General features: G+C 40.3%; 1 protein-coding gene across 3 annotated transcripts in view; it reads right to left on the minus strand.

Moving 5' to 3' along the window:
- The window catches only part of PLPBP (pyridoxal phosphate binding protein), a 26729-nt gene continuing 8761 nt past the window's right edge, over positions 1-17968 (minus strand). For 2 of the 3 annotated variants that reach the window (XM_078069611.1, XM_036109950.2), the window contains exons 2-8: positions 15826-15933; positions 15712-15747; positions 15005-15080; positions 4830-4964; positions 3021-3163; positions 2470-2568; positions 1-1376 (exon numbers count right to left, since the gene is read on the minus strand). In XM_078069611.1, the coding sequence (XP_077925737.1) occupies positions 1245-1376; positions 2470-2568; positions 3021-3163; positions 4830-4964; positions 15005-15080; positions 15712-15747; positions 15826-15876 (672 nt within the window). In that variant the 5' untranslated portion in view covers positions 15877-15933 and the 3' untranslated portion in view covers positions 1-1244. The remainder of the gene's footprint in view (positions 1377-2469; positions 2569-3020; positions 3164-4829; positions 4965-15004; positions 15081-15711; positions 15748-15825; positions 15934-17968) is intronic. The other variant, XM_036109952.2, reaches the window with a different exon arrangement.

Genomic DNA, 17968 nt, shown 5'->3' on the forward strand with positions numbered 1-17968 from the left:
TTAAAAAATAAATCTTTTAATTGCTTTGTAATTGGCACAGATGGTATAATTCAAACTCACATTTTTATTTAACACACTCTGAAACATCATTTTATAGCTCTGACTGAAAGAATACAGGAATCATTATGGTTTTAAGTTTTACAAAATTACATTCAGCAGCAACAACAGGTTCTGAAAGTTATTTCATGAAATTAAAGACCAGGGCTTGAAAAAATAAGGAAAAAAATATCCAGAAAATAAACAACGCAGACCGAAGTCACCTGTTACGAATATTTGAGAATTGTGCTTTCTGGTTTTTGAAGACCTTGCTACTTTATTAACAACCAAGAAGTTGTAAAATTCTGCCTTATCAGGATAGCAGGGGAGGGGAGGCTAGCGATGTGCCTGGAAAATGCTCTGCATGGGCGGGAACCTCAAAGCCAGGCCTCCTCGAACGTGTGAGCCTGAACTGGCTTTGAAGGAATTTCTGGGAAGCGATGGGATTCACAGGTTTTTGATAAGAAATTACCATTAAGAGGATTATGGTGGTGAAGACATCACAGCATTCAATTCTCCTCACTGGAGAGCCCAGGGGAAAAAGCTCAAAGCCCTGTCTCTCGAGGAGGATGTTAGAAAGGTCCAAACCCGTTTACGTTACCTCTGTCATTTTCAGGGTCAATACCACACGGTGGCGAGTGCCATAAACTCTCAGGAGCCCCGATTTGGGTCTGGAGCACTGCCTTGAGCCCGTTCCTGAAGGTACCCGTACTGCCGTTCCAGAGCAGAGAGGAGTATCTACTGGGCGGGGTGGGAAATGGGGGCAGCAATCGCCTTGCTCCAGAGCAGCAAAGACAGTTACTCAGGAGGGGTTTGTCATACAATAATTTTCTATGAAAGGGGACGACAAACGTGAATCCCTCTCACTTTGGTGATTATAGGCATCAGTGGCCACATTTTAACCTGGGGCAGGCATTCATGGGCTGGTTGGTATTCCCGGGCAGGACTGGAAACGGAACTCAATCCCTGGCTGCTGACTTACATCCATTCTGCGGAAATGTCTGGATCTCTCAGCTCCAATCCACAGCCAGTACCTGAAGTGAACTTCTTGGGTCAGACCCTAAGTACAGATGGTTTCCATCAACACACGTCGTCATCAGCACGCTCTCTGCAGGCACAAGGAGAGCACGGCTGTGCTGTAACACAGGGACTATCAAGAGGGAAATCCAGCTGAGTGCAGAGTTCGTCCTCCTGGACGGGCCCTGGCCTCAGTGTCCCTGTGCCACCTCCACCGGCGCCTTCAGGTCGGCTGCCGACTTGTCCAGGGCAGGTTTCTTGGAGTAATCTCGCTCTCCAAAAATGGTGCTTCCTACTCGGACATTCGTAGATCCCACTTCAATCTGCGGGAAAGAAGAGAAAGTATCGGGGCCCGAGTTTAAATAAGGCAGCGACCGCGGAAGCTGTGCCGGTCACTGTGGCTCTCGAGGGCCTTCTACGAAGAACGACGATAAGGCAGCTGAAGAGGGCCACGGGGCAGTGGTTAACCTTGGGTGTGTCTGAGAAATCGGTAAGCATGTCCCTGGCTGTCACCATGATTAGGGAAGACGACTGCCGCTTATCTGGGGCCTTATCTGGGGCCGGGGATATGAGAGGTCACGCTGTGTGACTGAGACACGGTGGCACAATGGAGAGGTCTCACAGCCCACGGCCCTTCCTAATGCTCCATGATTATGCAGGTGAAAAAACCTCCTCCTGATTGTTTGAGCACAGGATCAAATTCCATCGTACTTATAAACACAAAGTATTTTTGCACTGTTCTGATTTATGTGACTTTCTAAGGATGCACAGTGAAGTTTATATTTTGATTTTTAGCACTTTGTCAAGTTATTTCCAGAAAAGCATATATGATAAATAAACTTAAAAAAATTATAGTTTAGGGGCGCCTGGGTGGTTCAGATGGTTAAGCGTCTGCCTTCGGCTCAGGTCATGATCTCAGGGTCCTGGGATCGAGTCCTGCATTGGGCTCCCTGCTAGGCGGGGAGCCTGCTTCTCCCTCTGCCTCTGCCTCTCTCTCTCTCTGACTCTCATGAATAAATAAATAAAACATTTAAAAAAATTAGTTTAATTTTTTTTATTTTTTTATTTTTAAGTAATCTCTATATCCACCGTGGGGCTTGACCTCACGACCCCGAGATCAAGAGTCGCGTGCTCTACCGACTGGGCCAACCAGGCACCCCTTCTTAGTTCTTTAGAATCCACTTAGGGAATTATATTGAGTTTAAAAAAGTTACGTGTCAGGCTATAATTTCTATACATTTCATTTAAAAAAAGAAGGGGGTGGGGGATGCTGGAACAGTTGAGAGCCACTGCGATTTGGGGCCCTATTGCTACGATGAGGCATTTTCAAAGATTTCTCTGGCAAAAACTGCTTCCTGCTGTGGCCTTCTGGACCCTCCCCTTGAGGCAGATAAGGGCCCCCAGGAGGACACTCACTGCATGTTGGAAGTCCATGGACATGCCCATGCTCAGCTCAACCTGGTCAGTGGGGATGTTCAGCTTTTTACACAGCTCCTCTCGGAGGGACAGTAACACCTGACAGAAAGACAAGTGTGACATTTATTTTACTCCTGCCTTCTCTAAGGATGCCTGAAAGTGGCTCGATCTGAAGACCTCTGCCAAAGATTATTGATTCCTCGTAGTTTCAAGGCCTGTCAAAATTTCCAGAAGTTAGTGAAAGAGTTTTTTTTTTTTTTAGCAAATGCTCCTACTTTCAAAAAAAAACGATCAGCCATTGGAAAAGGAAGAAAAGAACTCGTGTTTTAGCCAGGTTCAAGTGGGGCTGAGAAAGGTCTGTGGGGTTTTGGAAACCTATTTTCTCCTTTCCTTATGAGAAGAGTTCAGAAGACGGCTATAACCCCCGAGGCAATATCTGGGATGTCTCTGAAGTTTATTATGACAGCCAGTCCTGTGACAGCATTTCACTAAGATGCTTCCTTAGCATGCGAGCAATCCGCGCCCCCGACCCCATCCTTGGCCCCCAGTACCTGGAAGTCCGGATTTGGTCCTTGACTAAGATCATGGCCAAAGCTTCCTATGGTCATCAGCCCCACGAATTCCAGGCTGGGGCACTTGGCATTTATGTGTTCCACCACGGCTACTGTCTCTGAAGGCAGAAGGCCGTGTTTACCTTCACAAAAAGGAACAGAAGACACTTGTACCAACATGTTAGAAGTAGCCAGAGAAAGGCTTCATTTTCATCCCTTCCTTATAACAAAGGAGGTGACTTTCAGGCTAGAGGACTTCTTGAAAGAAATGTATCCTCAAGTCCTAAGGAGTAACTTTATTTTTGAGGTCTTTGTCTATGTTGCTTCCCTTCTGGTCATGAAATGAGCAATAATCATCTGAATCTCAGTGATCTGAGCTGAGAACAGCTAGAGCAGAGGGAAGAGAAAAAAACACTGCTTCTCTTGGGACACCAAGAAGACTCACATTGTCGAAATGCCAGACTCAGCAGAGAATTCTTTTCCTAGCTCTGGTATGTCTATAGTTTCATTAATTTATTAGGACTGTAAACATTTTAAAATAAAGTATACATCACAGTGTTCACTATGTATCTGTAAAATTTAATGGAACTTGCTAATTAACTGGAGGAGGAATCTGCTGCAAATGATTATTTGTTATGCAGTTATAAGCAATATGGATATTCTCTTTCCCTCATTTATCAAATGGAGATGCTATGAATGTTCCCTTTAATCTTTAGTTACAGCAAATTATAGCTAATTATCAAGAAATGATGTCACAGACTCAACCTGGAGTCAATTTCAGATGCACCTGTATTGATAACGTATTACATAATCTAGGTGCACGCAGAAATAATAATTGTCACAATTCACAGAACACTTATGTGTCAGGCACACGGGCCAAGTCCTAAGAGCTCTTCACTTAATATAATAACGATGCAGTAAGTACTCTTTCTATCTCCACTCTAAAAATGAGGAAACTGAGGCACAGGGAGGCTCAGTACTTTGTCCAAGGTCACACAACTAGAAACTACGCAACTGAGATTTAAAGTCAGGACACTGGCCTGAGGGTCTATCTGGAAAACAGCCTGCACTGTGTTCCTGCATGTTACGGTTTGGTGAATACTGGGGTTCTGCTGGTCGTAAGCAAATGACTGGTCTGTGAACACTTACTCTTAACAAGTGCTAACAAGAAAGATGTACAGGGTTCCCTGCCAACAGCTCTGCCCATATTACCACTTTCAATCCTCACGACACCCTCTGACGTAGGCACCATTATGATTATCACTGTCTGCCAAGGAAACTGAGGTACAGAGAGCTCAGGTAACTTGCCCGAGGCTACAATGCTGGAAAGTGCGGGGGCTCAAACCTGAGCTCTGATTTCAAAGCTCCTGCTCTGTTCACTAGGTCACCCTGTCAACCCAAGCCCCTTAAAGATATTCATTAACTGGTGACTTTCTTCTATTCTCTCCCAATGTAACACTAAGTAATTTTTTTAACACCTGAGTGTTACACATGTAACTATGCCATCTCTTTCAGGAGTGATGGACTTCTAGGAATTTTCAGGAGATCAGAGTTACAGTCCCCCTTCCTGACTTTCCTATTCTGGGCCACCAAAAAATTAAGAATTACCAAACCACAATGTATGAAAGAATTATACATGGACTGGCTTAGATGTCATTGTGCCATCTAGATCCTACAGAAAACAGCTTACTTAAAGGTCTGTGATTTCCTTCTAGAACCTTAGCTATCAGATACTTAGGGCTGCCATTCTTCCTGACCTTCAACCATCCTAAAGGAAGAAAAATCTACAATTCAGGTCGCGTCACTTACTCTCCTCTCCACTGGTGTTAACCTGGACCATAACCTTTAACCTTTCAGGAGAACCTTTTTTCTGCCACGAACTGTTCACTTTGTCTGCCAACTTCACAGAATCCACTGTTTCCAGCATGAAGAGATTGGGGACAGCTGTAACAAGAAAGAGGCAAGGTAATTCTTCACTCACCCTACTGCAGCAAGCAACATACAACCAATCTTTTTGACTTGGTGGATGGAAGAACTATTTCCCAGAAAAAGACAAGACAGTGAAGTATCAGTTCTGTTCAGACTTATGTGACGGTTTTACTAGATGTCAGTTTGAATGTCGGCCCACTGCTATCTCATCAGAAAGGACCAATCAGGGAAACAGTGCCTACCACAACCAGGTGGCACACGCATTCAAGAGGGCTGGAAATTGTGCAGATTCCCAAGAGCAGGCTCGATGGGACTACATCTCAGTTCACACTGCGAGAACCGGGTCAAGATGACCATAAAGAAGGAGGCCAAAGTGCTTCCCTGGCATGGAAACGCCATGTTCTTAAACTGTGGGACAGGGGTGCTCTGATTCAGCAAGGATATCAGAATGACAGCTAAGGGAGATGCTGACGTCATCGAAACCATCTCCTTTTCCAAAGAAGCATGTGACATGAAGTATCATCACTCTTGCCTCAGATACGTAACAACAAACACATCAGCAACATGAGCAGCTTGCTCTTGTCAAACAGGCAATTTGCTAAGCAGTGTACATGCATTACTGCTTTTTAATCTTTACCATGGTTCATGAAGCACTATTATTACCTCCACCTTACAGATAGGGAAACTGAGGCTCAGAAAGGATAAAGTTTATTCAAGTTTACAAAACTAACAAATATTAGAGCTGTGATTTAAACGATGGCAAACTCCTATTTTTAAAAAGATTTTATTTGCTTGAGAGAGAGAGAGTGAGAGTTGGGGGGGGAGGGGCAAGAGGAGAGGGGCAAGCAGACTCCCTGCTGAGCAGGGAGCCCAACATGGGGCTTCATCCCAGGACCCTAAGATCATGACCTGAGCCAAAGGCAGATGCTTAACCATCTGAGCCACCCAGGAGCCTCATGACTCCATATTCTTTTTTTTTTTTTTTGAAGATTTTTCATTTATTTATTTATGTGTGTGTGAGAGGGAAAGAGAGAGAGCAAGAAAGCACAAGCAGGGGGAGCAGCAGGCAGAGGGAGAAGCAGGTTCCCCGCGGAGCAAGGAGCCTGATGCGGGACCCTGGGATCATGACCTGAGCCGAAGGCAGACGCTCAACCGACTGAGCCATCCAGGTGTCCCATGACTCCATATTCTTAATGCTGAATTTGAGCTCAGGCTACTTCACTTGAAAAAATATGTATTTAAAAGGGGCGCCTGGGTGGCTCAGTCGTTAAGCGTCTGCCTTCGGCTCAGGTCATGATCCCACGGTCCTGGGATCGAGCCCCACATTGGGCTCCTTGCTCCGCTGGAAGCCTGCTTCTCCCTCTCCCACTCCCCTGCTTGTGTTCTCTCTCTCGCTGTGTCTCTCTCTGTCAAATAAAGAAATAAAATCTTAAAAAAAAATGTATTTAAAAAAGAGACCAAAAGTAGACATGCTTGAAGTAAAAAAAAAAAAAAAAATGCAATATAGAAGTATATGCAGTAAAAACTCAAAGCCTCTCATCCTAGAAACTACCACTATTACCATTGGGCTGAGGATTCTTCCACATCTATTTTAGTGTATTTCCATCCAATCACACCCCCCCCCCCAGATGTATAATTTCCTGTTATTTTTTGAAATAACATACAGATTGGATCATACTGGTTTTTTTTTTTCCCTAAAGATTTTATTTTTAAGTAATCTCTACACCCATTGTGGGACTTGAACTTATAACTTATAACCCTGAGATCAAGATTCACACGCTCCACTGACTGAGCCAGACAGGCGCCCTGGATCATAGTAAATGTTTTATGGGTTGCTTGCTTCCAGTTAGCATGATTTTTTTTCCAGTTACATGATTTTTTTTACATTAGTACCATAAATCTACTGGTACTTTTAACAACTGCAATATTCCACAAAACAGATGATCACAATTTACTTAACATTGTTCTTATTAATAGACATTGTTTCTTTTTTACTACAAAACCAAAGCTTTGAAACAGATCTTTGGGCACATATACAAGTTGCTATAGGATACATGAGTTCTAAGAATTGAAATTACTAGTTAAGGAGGAAGTACAATTAAAACTGTGTTAGATACTAGAAATCCAAAAAAGCCCTACCATTTTAGAATCTTCCTGGCAAAATGCGGAATGCTCATTTACTCATGCTCTCAAAACACTGGATATTAGCAGACTTTTTATTTTTTGCAAACCTGATCAGTGAAAAGCAGAATTTATTATTGTATTTTGCATTTCTCTTATTGAGGGTAAGCATTTTTCATTTGATTACTGGTCTTCTGTATATTTTATCCTTATAAATGGCCTGTTCTTAGTTTTTCCCTATGTTTTTTCTTATGCATTAACAAATATACATATGGTTCTTTATACATTATGGACATTAATCTCTTCCCCTTTTAAAAAATATTATTTTACTACCAATCTGTGTTTCCCTTTTGCTTTGACATATAGAAAGCTTTAATTTTTATGTAAGCAAATGTGCTAATTGTATCTTTTATGGCTTCCAAACTTTATGTTTTATTTAGAAAGGCCTTTCACCAGCCTGAAAAAATAAAAATATTTTCCTATTTTTCTTCTAATACTTCATAGTTTTGATTTTCAAGTTAAGATTCTTTAGTCTCACTGGAATTTATTTACACTGTGAGGAAGGGAATCTAATTTAATTATTTCTCCAATAAAAAGCTGATTGTCTTGCTGCCACTTATTAAGTATAAATAGGCTCCCTACTTCCCCCACACCTAATATGAAATAGCTTTTAAAAATAATATAATAGACTTCTGCTTTCCGACAAGATGAAATACAGGGGTCAGATTCACCCTCCCACCTGAACGTCCAAATGGACAAAGTATATAAGACAATGGTTTACAAAAACTGGGTATCATGCAATGAAAGACAGTGATCTCTGAGGGATGAGAAACGAATGAAGTGAGCCCTACAACTGCCCCAGCTTGCTGCCTGGAGAGTTTCTAGAACGTGGCACAGGAAGGGGGAACACGGGCAGAGTGTGGACCCAAGTTGAGGACATGAACTGAGAATCTGGAAAGACTAAGGAGCTAGAGTGCACAAGGCAGAGTTTGGGAGAGGACAGAGCTGCACACAGAGAGATCACTGGTGAGTTGTGAAGGGCTCCCTTCCAGAACTCAGCTGGGTACAGATCAGCATGTGCATGTGAGGAAATCAGCCCTGGCTGAGGACAGAACTGTTTGAAAGGATTAGAAGAAATTAGAAATAGGCATGGAATAGTGCCTATTCCCACCAGACAGGCTCAGGATTCATGGGGCACTGGGTATAGAGTACATGGAGTAATGGGGAATAATTAGTCCTAGACTGAGCTCTGCTCCAGTCACACCAACTAATCTTAAAAGCAAGACCTAAAAAGATCAAACTGTTCTCAAGTAACTTAACTGTGTTCCAAACAAAGCTCAAAGATATTTATAAGAATACAAAAACGACCAGCTCCCAACAAGAAAATTCACAATGTTTGGCTGTCCAAAAAAAAAAAAAAAATCAGACACTCAAAGAAGCAGGAAATATGATACATAATGAGGGGTTAAATCAATCTGTTGAAACTGCTCCAGACTGTCAAAGATGATAGAATCAGTAGATAGCACATTAAAACAGTTTCTATAACCATGTGCCATATATAAAAAATATAGAGAGCCATGGAAGATATAAAAAAAGACTCAAATTGAACTTCTAGTGTGAAAACTACCATGTAGGAGATGAAAAATCCACTGATGGGATTAATGGCAAGTTAGACAATGCTAAAGAAAGGCTTAGTTACCTTGAAGAAATGATCCAAAATGAAACACAGAGGGGAAAAAAAAAAAATCATAAAAATTAAAAGAGCATCAGTGGGCTGTGGAATCACCTCAAGCAGACTGATAGGTAACTGGAGTCCCCAAAGGAGAAGAGAAAGGGGGAGGCAGAAAATATATGTGAAGAAACAACAGTTGAAAAATTTCTAAACTTGATTAGAACCCCAGATCCAAGAAGCTCAATGAACCCCAAGCACAAGAAATGTGGAAAAAAAAAAAAAAATTACACCAAGACATATCATAATCAAATTGCTCAAAGCCAGTGATAATGAGAAAATCTTAAAAGTAGTTAAAGGAAAAAAAAAACATGTTACACACAGAGGAACAAAGATAAGGATGACATTATATTTCTCATTGGAAACAATGTAAGTAAAGACAGTGGAGCAACATCTTTAAAGTACTGAACGAAAAAACTGTCAAGCTACAGTTCTACAGTCTGCAAAATTACCTCTCAAAAATAAAGGTGAAGGTGCAAAAAAGTTCAATGGAAAAGAATGAAGTTACATCTCCCTCTTCCTTAGGCTATACATAAAAATTAACTCAAAAAGACCCAAAGGTGAGAGTTAACACTATAAAACTCTTAGAAGAAAACAGGAGTAAATCTTTGTGACCTTGGGGGCATCTGGCTGGCTACTCTCCATCTGAGGGTTGTGAGTTCAAGCCCCACATTGGGCACAGAGATTACTTAAAAAAAAAAAAAAATCTTTGTGACCTTGGATTTCTTAGTTACAGTACCAAAAGCACATGCCACAAAAGAAAAAAGAGATAAACTATTGTACATTAAAATGAAAGATTTCTGGGCTACAAATGATACCATAAAGAAAATGAAAAGACAACCCATCGAATGGAGAAAATATTTGCAAATCATATATAGCATAAAGGACTGGTACATAAGATATATAAAGAACTTTTACAACTCAATAATAAAAAGACCCAATTAAAAAACACACAAAGGATTTGAACGGACATTTCTCCAAAGAAGATGTACAAATGGCCAATAAACACATGAAAAAATGCTCAACTTCATTTGTCATTAGGGAAATGCAAATCAAACCACAATGAGATACCATTTCACATATTTTTTATTACACCACTTTATCTCCTTTGCTGACTTATTAGCTATAACTCTCTATTGTGTTATTTTATTGGTTGCTTTATTTTATTTTTTAAAGTAAGCTTTATGCCCAATGTGGGGCTTGAACTCATGACCCTGAGATCAAGTTGCAACGCTCTACCAACTGAGCCAGTCAGGCACCCTTATTGGTTGCTTTTAAAGTTGAACTTACAGACAGTCTATCTTAAAATGGTGTCATACCACTTCATATAAAGTTTAAGAACCTAATAATAGTGTACTTCTGTTTCTTACTTTCCTTTTTGTATGTTACTGTTTCAATGCACTTTACTTTTTCATGTTATAAATCCCACAATACATCATTATTTTTGTTTATATAACATATTATACTAATAGAACAGCAGAGAAAAATTAATGAAACTAAAAGTAGTTCTCTGAGGAGATTGATAAACTTGATAAACCTCCAGCCAGATGGATTAGGAAAAAAAAGAGAAGACACAAATTACCAGCATCAGGAATGAGTTGACATCACTACAGATTCTACAGATATTAAAAGGATAATAAAGAGATATTACAAACAACTTAATGCTCATAAATTTATTATTTTAGATGAAATGGGCAAACTCCTCGAAAAACATAAAGTAACAAAGCTCACCTAAGAAAAAACAGATTATGTGAATAGTCTATTAACAAAATTGAAACTAAACTTAAAAACCTTCCTACAAAGAAACTCCAGGCCTCACTGGTGAATTCTACCAAGCAGTTAAGGAAGGGACCATACCAATTCCACACAAACTCTTTCAAGACTGAAGAGGTGGAAATACTTTCCAGTTCATTCTATGAGGCCAGCATTATTCTGTTATCAAACCTAAAAAAAGATATTACAAGAAAACAACAGCCCATGTCCTTTATGAATGTAGGTGCAAACATTCTAAGCAAAACTTAACAAATCAAATGCAACATTACAGTAAAAGGATAATACTGCCTGACCAAGGTGAGCTTATTCCTAAGAACATAGGGGTGGTTTAACATTTGAAAATCAATAAATATAATTCAACATGTTAATAAACTGAAAAAGAAAAACCCGCAGGATCATTTCAATGGATGCAATAAGGCATTTGACAAAATCTAACACTGATTCTTGATAAAGCCTCTCAGCAAACTAGGATTAGAAGAGTAATTCCTCCTTCTGATAAAAAACTCAAGAAAAACATGCATGTACACTTGTAGCATTTCTATTCAATACTGTATTGGAGGTATTAGCTAGTATAATAAGGCAAGAAAAAGAAATAAAAGGCATCCAGATTGGCAATTGTCTTTGTTTATAGGTAACATAATTGTCTACCTAGAAAATTATATGGAATCTGCAAAAACAAAACAAAACAAAAAAAATTCCCCAAACCCCCACTAGAATAAGTAGAACTTAAAAAACTACTAAGAAACTACTAGAATAAGTAGAACTACTAGCATGAGTTTAATAAAGTTGCAGGATAGAAAATGAATATACAAAATCAATTGTATTATATATTAGCAAAAAACAATCAGAAATTGAAGTAACAGCATCAATAACAGTATCAATAGACAGCATCAAAATATAAGAAAAACTTAGGGCGCCTGGGTGGCTCAGTTGGTTAAGCGACTGCCTTCGGCTCAGGTCATGATCCCAGGGTCCTGGGATCGAGTCCCACATCGGGCTCCCTGCTCTGCGGGGAGCCTGCTTCTCCCTCTCCCACTCCCCCTGCTTGTGTTCCCTCTCTCGCTATGTCTCTCTCTGTCAAATAAATAAATAAAATCTTTAACAACAACAACAAAAAAATATATATATATATATATATAAGAAAAACTTAGATATAAATCAGACAAAAGATGAGGAAATCCTGCACAATGAAAACTACAAAATATTACTGAGAGAAGTTAAAGAAGACCTAAATAAATACTGAGCTATACCCCCATTAATGTGTTGGGAGACTCAGTATTTTTACTATGTCAATGTTCTCCAAACTGATCTAGAGATTCAATATAATCCTAATCAAATACCTGGCGGGATGTTTGTTTTGTTTTATTTTGGTAGAAACTGACAAATTGGTTTATATGGAAATGCAAAGGATCTAGAATAGCCAAAATGACTTTGAAAAAGAAGAACAAAGTTGGGGACTAACAATACTCAATTTCAAGAATTATTATAAAGCAGGGCACCTGGGTGGCTCAGTCATTAAGCGTCTGCCTTCGGCTCAGGTCATGATCACAGGGTCCTGGGATCGAGCCCTACATCCCCCAGAGAGAGGGAACACCAGCAGGGGGAGCGGGAGAGGGAGAAGCAGGCTTCCCGCTGAGCAGGGAGCCCGATGTGGGGCTCGATCCCAGGACCGTGGGATCACGACCTGAGCCGAAGGCAGACGCTTAACGACTGAGCCACCCAGGAGCCCCAATAAATAAAATCTTTAAAAAAAGAATTATTATAAAGCTCCAGTAAATCAAAGTAGGATGCTATCAGTGTAAAAGTAGGTAAGTAGATCAGTGAAACAGAGTAAATGGTCTAGAAATAAACCCATGGATAGCTGATTTTTGATAAAGGTGCAAAGGAATGAAATGGAGAAAGGACAGACTTTCCAACAAGTAGTGTTGGAACGATTAGATATTTATATGCAAAAAAACCCCTATCTTGGAATCATACCTTGCACCATTTACAATAATTAACTCAAAGTGAATAATGAAGCTTAATATAAGACTGAACAGTATAAAACTGCTAGGAGAAAATCTGTATGATTCGAACCATAGGGAAATATTTTTTAGACACAACACCTAAAGCACAGTCTATGAAAATATAAATTGATAAAATGGACTTCATCAAATTAAAAACTTCTGCTCTTTAAAAGACGCTGTTAAGAGAATGAAAAGACAAGCAACAGAGTGGGAGAAAAAATTTGCAAAGCATGTATCTGATAAAGGACTATTATCTAGAATATATAAAGAATTCTCCTGTCTGAAAAGTAGAAAAATCCAATTAGAAAACAGGTAAAAGATTTTGATAGACACTTCACCAAAGAAGATAAATGGATGCAAACATGTGAAAAGGTGTTCCATATCATTAGCCATGAGGGAAATGCAAGGACACCACCACATACCTACTAAAATGGCTAAAATTAAAAGACCGACTATGTTAAGTGTGGGCAAGGATGTGGAGGAACTTGAACCACTGCTGGTGGGAATGTACAACGGCACAACCACTTTGGAAGACAGCTTGGCAGTTTCTTCAAAAGTTAAACATATATGATGGGTAGAGGGTTTCAGTTCTGAGAGGGGAAAAGAATTCTAGAGGATAGATAGTAGTGACGGTTGCAAACAATGTGAATGTACTTGATGCCATTGAACTGTATACTTAAAAATAGTTAAGATGACAAATTTTATGTTATGTGTATTTTACCAGAATTAAAAAAAAGTTAAACATATATTTATCATGTGATTCAGTCATTCTACTCCTAGGTATTTATTCCAAGGAGAAAAAGTCCAGGGGTGCCTGGGTGGTTCAGTCTGTTAAGCGTCTGCCTCTTGATTTCGGCTCAGGTCGTGATCTCAGGGTCGTGAGATCGAGCCCCACATCAGGCTCAGCGTGGAGTCTGCTTGTCCCTCCCCCCAGCCCCCACCGCTCACATGCTCTTTCTCTCTCAAATAAAAATCTTAAAAAAAAATTCTTACAAAGATGTTCACAACAATTTTTCCCCCTTACCTCTATAATAATTTTATTTGTCATAGACCCAAATTAGAAGAAACCCAAATGGCCATCAATAGGTGAATGGTTAAACTAAAAGGAGTGAACTACTGATACACAAATCAACATGATTAACCTTAAAATAATTATGCTGAGTGGAAAAAGTCAGACCAAAAAAAGTACATTCTATTTATGATTCCATTTATATAAAACTCTTAACAAGGTAAATTAATCTACAGTGACAGAAAGCAGGTAAGTAGTGCTGAAGGAGGGAGGCACCTGGGTGGCTCAGTTGGTTAAGCGTCTGCTTTTGGCTCAAGTCATGATCCCAGGGTCCTGGCATTGAGCCCTGCGTCGGGCTCCCTGCTCAGCGGGGAGTCTGCTTCTCCCTCTGCCCCTCCCCTCGGCCCATGCTCGCTCTCTCTAAATAAATAAATAAATAACAAAATCTTAAAAAAAAAAAAGTAGTGCTGAAGGAGGGATTGGGGAAGAAGGGGTTACAAAGGGCATGAGGAAACTTTTTGGGGTGATGGATGTGTTTACTATCTTGACTGCTGTAATGGTTTCACAGGTACAATCATATGTTGAAACTAATCAAATTGTGCACTTTAAATATATACAATTTACTGTAGGTCAATTATACTTCAATAAAGCTGCCTAAAAAAATAAAGGTTATTTTAATTTTGACACATTGAGAGAAATAAGTATTCAGTTCCTCAAACAGATCTCCACATGTCATTAGCATATGGTTAAATCCTTCTGTAGTTAATTCTTAATTTACTTTACTGTACTTTACTGTATTTCACTGTATATTATATTTTATTATTATGTACTGTATTTTATTGTATATTATTATATTTTATTTACTATAGCTTTTTTTTTTTTAAGATTTCATTCATTTTTTTGACAGAGAGAGAGAGCACAAGCAGGGGGAGTGGCAGGCAGAGGGAGAGGGAGAAGCAGGTTCCCCACTGAGCAAGGAGCCTGATGTGGGGCTTGATCCCAGGACCCTGGGGATCACGACCTGAGCTCAAGGCAGACACTTAACTGACTGAGCCTCCTAAGCACCCCTATAGCCTTACATTTAAAGGGAAAAGGACAAAAATATCTCCCTTGTCAAGTGAAAAATTTTATGGGCTACAATCCCTTATATTTTATTTGAAAGACCACCAAATGATACCTAACACTTCCAAGTAGGGTAGGTTTCCAAGTATAAACAACCCAGTCAATGGTGAATTCATTCTGTTCTTGGTATGAGGCTTTTTCCTTATACTAAGAATTAAGATTTTTTTTCCCACAAAACTCCAAAACACAAATGGTGAATTAGGACTATTCTAAAAGCTGTTCCCTTTTCCACAGAAAGTAGTGTAAGTAACATAATGATAGAGATTTTGTCTTCATATTTAGAATTTTATCTTACCCATCAATTTGTTGACATTTTGTTTCTGTAGGTGCCCAATGAAGTGCCATTTGATCTCAGGACATGAAGACAGAATCTGAAGAGAAAAAGGTAACCATGTTTGACTTAGAATTTATGAAGGCCTTGCTGGCTCAAATACCTTACACACTCCCTTCTGTCTTTTCATGTCTATGCAACAAACCACTATCACCATCTTCAGCCAGGCAGGCTCCTAAGGATACTTACAGAAAAACCTAAGGCTTCTACTCTGTTTCTCTTCCTTGTTCCCATCAGCTCCCTCTATCTTTTAGATATCATCCATGAAAAATGAACTGATTATGGAGCACCTGGCTGGTTCAGTCGGTAGAGCACATGACTCTTGATCAGAGTGGTGAGTTCAAGCCACACACTGGGTGTGGAGCCTACTTAAAAAAAAAAAAAAAAAAAAAAAAAGGATGAACTGATTAAAGCTTTCAAATCTCAAAAGGACCCAGGATTATAGCAAGCTCCTAAATCACCACATCCAAAAAGCTGCAAAGGAGAAAACTATAGTCCTAGTGTTAATAAAGAAAGAAAATCTAGCTGAGAAGTATTTGGAGCTCAAGGTGAATGTAGACATTTCTACCACCAGTTGACCCTCCTGTAAAACTCAACCACCAAAATGGGTCTAACTTGCAACTGAAGGGCCAAGATTAGATACAAACTGAAGGATTGAGGTATCCACTTACTTTAGGATTTGATGCTTTTTCTAGCAGTTCTTGAACCTAAAGGATAAAAACAGAATGAGTCAGAAGCCTGGCAATCACGACTCTTCCAAAGGCAGACTGGAAAAGGACTCTTACGTAGTTCTCCCCGAAAGTACGCTGGCCATGACTGTAGGCTTCAATCACCATGTCTGCAGGTTTGGTTTTGCTGACTGCTACTAGCCGGGGCTGGATGGCTGGGAGATCCTGCCAAGAGGGAAAGAGCCAAATGAGTGAATGTTTAGGAATATTATCCCAATAAGTTCTGTAAGATGGATCCCATAGAATCAATCGGCATAGGTCTTAACTTGACATCGGGTAAGCTCCATTATTCCAATACTGGAGGGAGACCAGCATCAAATAATGTTGATCCAATGTCTTTCAAATGTATGGCATCCAAATCTAGAGTGTTAGCTACTTTAACATCTAGTCTCTCTCAGAAGAACTGGGAAGGTAAGTAAAAGCAGTATTTCCTTAAAATGTGGTCTTTGACCAACTGCATCAGCATCATCTGGGTACCACTCCAGACCTACTGAATCTGAATCTCTGGAGCTGGAGTCTGAGAATCTGCTATTTAAACAAACTCTCCAGATGATGCTCTTGTCTACCAAGGTTGGAGGTTTAAGAATCACTTCATTAAGGGACGGCATTACCCTCTGACTAGAGGGGATGCCACTGCTGGCTTCTGAAACTCCAAATTAAATTTTGGAAACTCATTCTGGGCCTGGTATATTCATTAACATTGCCCCCCACTTTCCAAAGTGGCCTGTGTGGGGTAGCTTTGTAATTTACTGTGCAATCTATCAAGAACCAGTAGCAGAACAGAGGTAGGGACACCAAAAACTCTGGACTCAGGATTAGGCCCATATGACCCCCCTGTTACGGCCATCACATAAAAAGCAGAGCTTCCCTGCATTCTACTGCAACCAAATCTATACAGAGGCAACAAGAGATCCATCTATCCTCATATATCTCAGTTTTCATATACTCCATCACCCTCTGCAATTTTTACAGAATCACTGTATTTTCTTCTTTTTTCAAAGATCTCTTTTATTGTCTGTGTGTAAAACCAAGCAGAGACTCATTTTTCTGAGGGCAGCAATGATACACTCAGTGATTCAGTAGAAATGAATGAGGGACACGTCATGTCAGGCACAGTGGATCCTCCATTCACGTGGATTACTTTGCTGCTTAGAAAGACCCATAACTGAACAGGCTTAAAATAGGCATAACCTCATGTCTCTGAACATGACATGGAAGAAACCCTGAATGCTTTTTTCTAATATGATTGTGATGGCTAATTTTATGAGAATCACTGTATTTTCAAAGGCCCTGAAGACTCAGATCTATTAGCAAGAAGCTTCCTTTTCCTTCTGAGGGATGCATTACCAGCCTTTTATGAGACTATGTCATAGCTCTTATGGTTATTATGATGAATTGATAATTTCCAGAGAGAAAAGTGAACAGGCAGCCCATCTGCCTGAGGAGTTATGCTGGGAGAACCTCCCAGAGTGACATTTATTAGGGAGAATCACTGAGAATCATAGAACATCAATGCCAGCAGTGAGCTTAAAGCAATCAGAGCTTATTCCATTGCCTATGGCAGACGAGGAAACTCAGGGCCAGAGTAGTTAAGTGACTTAGTTTAAGGTAACATCTATTTAGTAGCCAAGAAAAGACTATACTAATCTAGGTCTTCTGTCTCCAGGACAGCATTCTGAATTCTGACACCATAAATGCTTGATCAGAGAAACTTTGACCTTTCTGTTCAGTTGTGTCTCATTCCACACCATTCAGCTTAAACTTACAAGGAGGGAAGCAAATATCGACCCTTGATCTAATTAAATTCCAAGAAGAGACAGAATATAAGGGGGAAAAAAGTCTCCCTTTAAACTGCTTGGGATTGGATGTCAGCTCCCTCCTGCCCCAAACGTCCCAGTAGAGTCGGGCCAATCCACCTTCTCTTTCACCTACGAGTGGTGATCTCAGGAGACCTGGCCTCTTTTGGGTGCTCTTGTAGTAGACGTCTTGCAGCGTCTGGGCACAGGACTGGCGCTCTCCCGTCCGCTAAGGCTTTCGACCCCTACACAAGGCGGGGTGGGCAATGGCCCCGATGTCGGGGGAATGGTCATTTTCTCGGGTGGTGGACACCTTCTGCTCCAACTGAACCAACCTCCAGAAAACCTGGCAGACTCGTCGCGAGGTCACGGAGGAAACCCTTCGCTAGCCTTGTGGGGGCTCT

The sequence above is a fragment of the Halichoerus grypus genome, chromosome 3 (genome assembly GCF_964656455.1).
Source record: "Halichoerus grypus chromosome 3, mHalGry1.hap1.1, whole genome shotgun sequence".
Lineage (NCBI taxonomy): Eukaryota > Metazoa > Chordata > Mammalia > Carnivora > Phocidae > Halichoerus > Halichoerus grypus.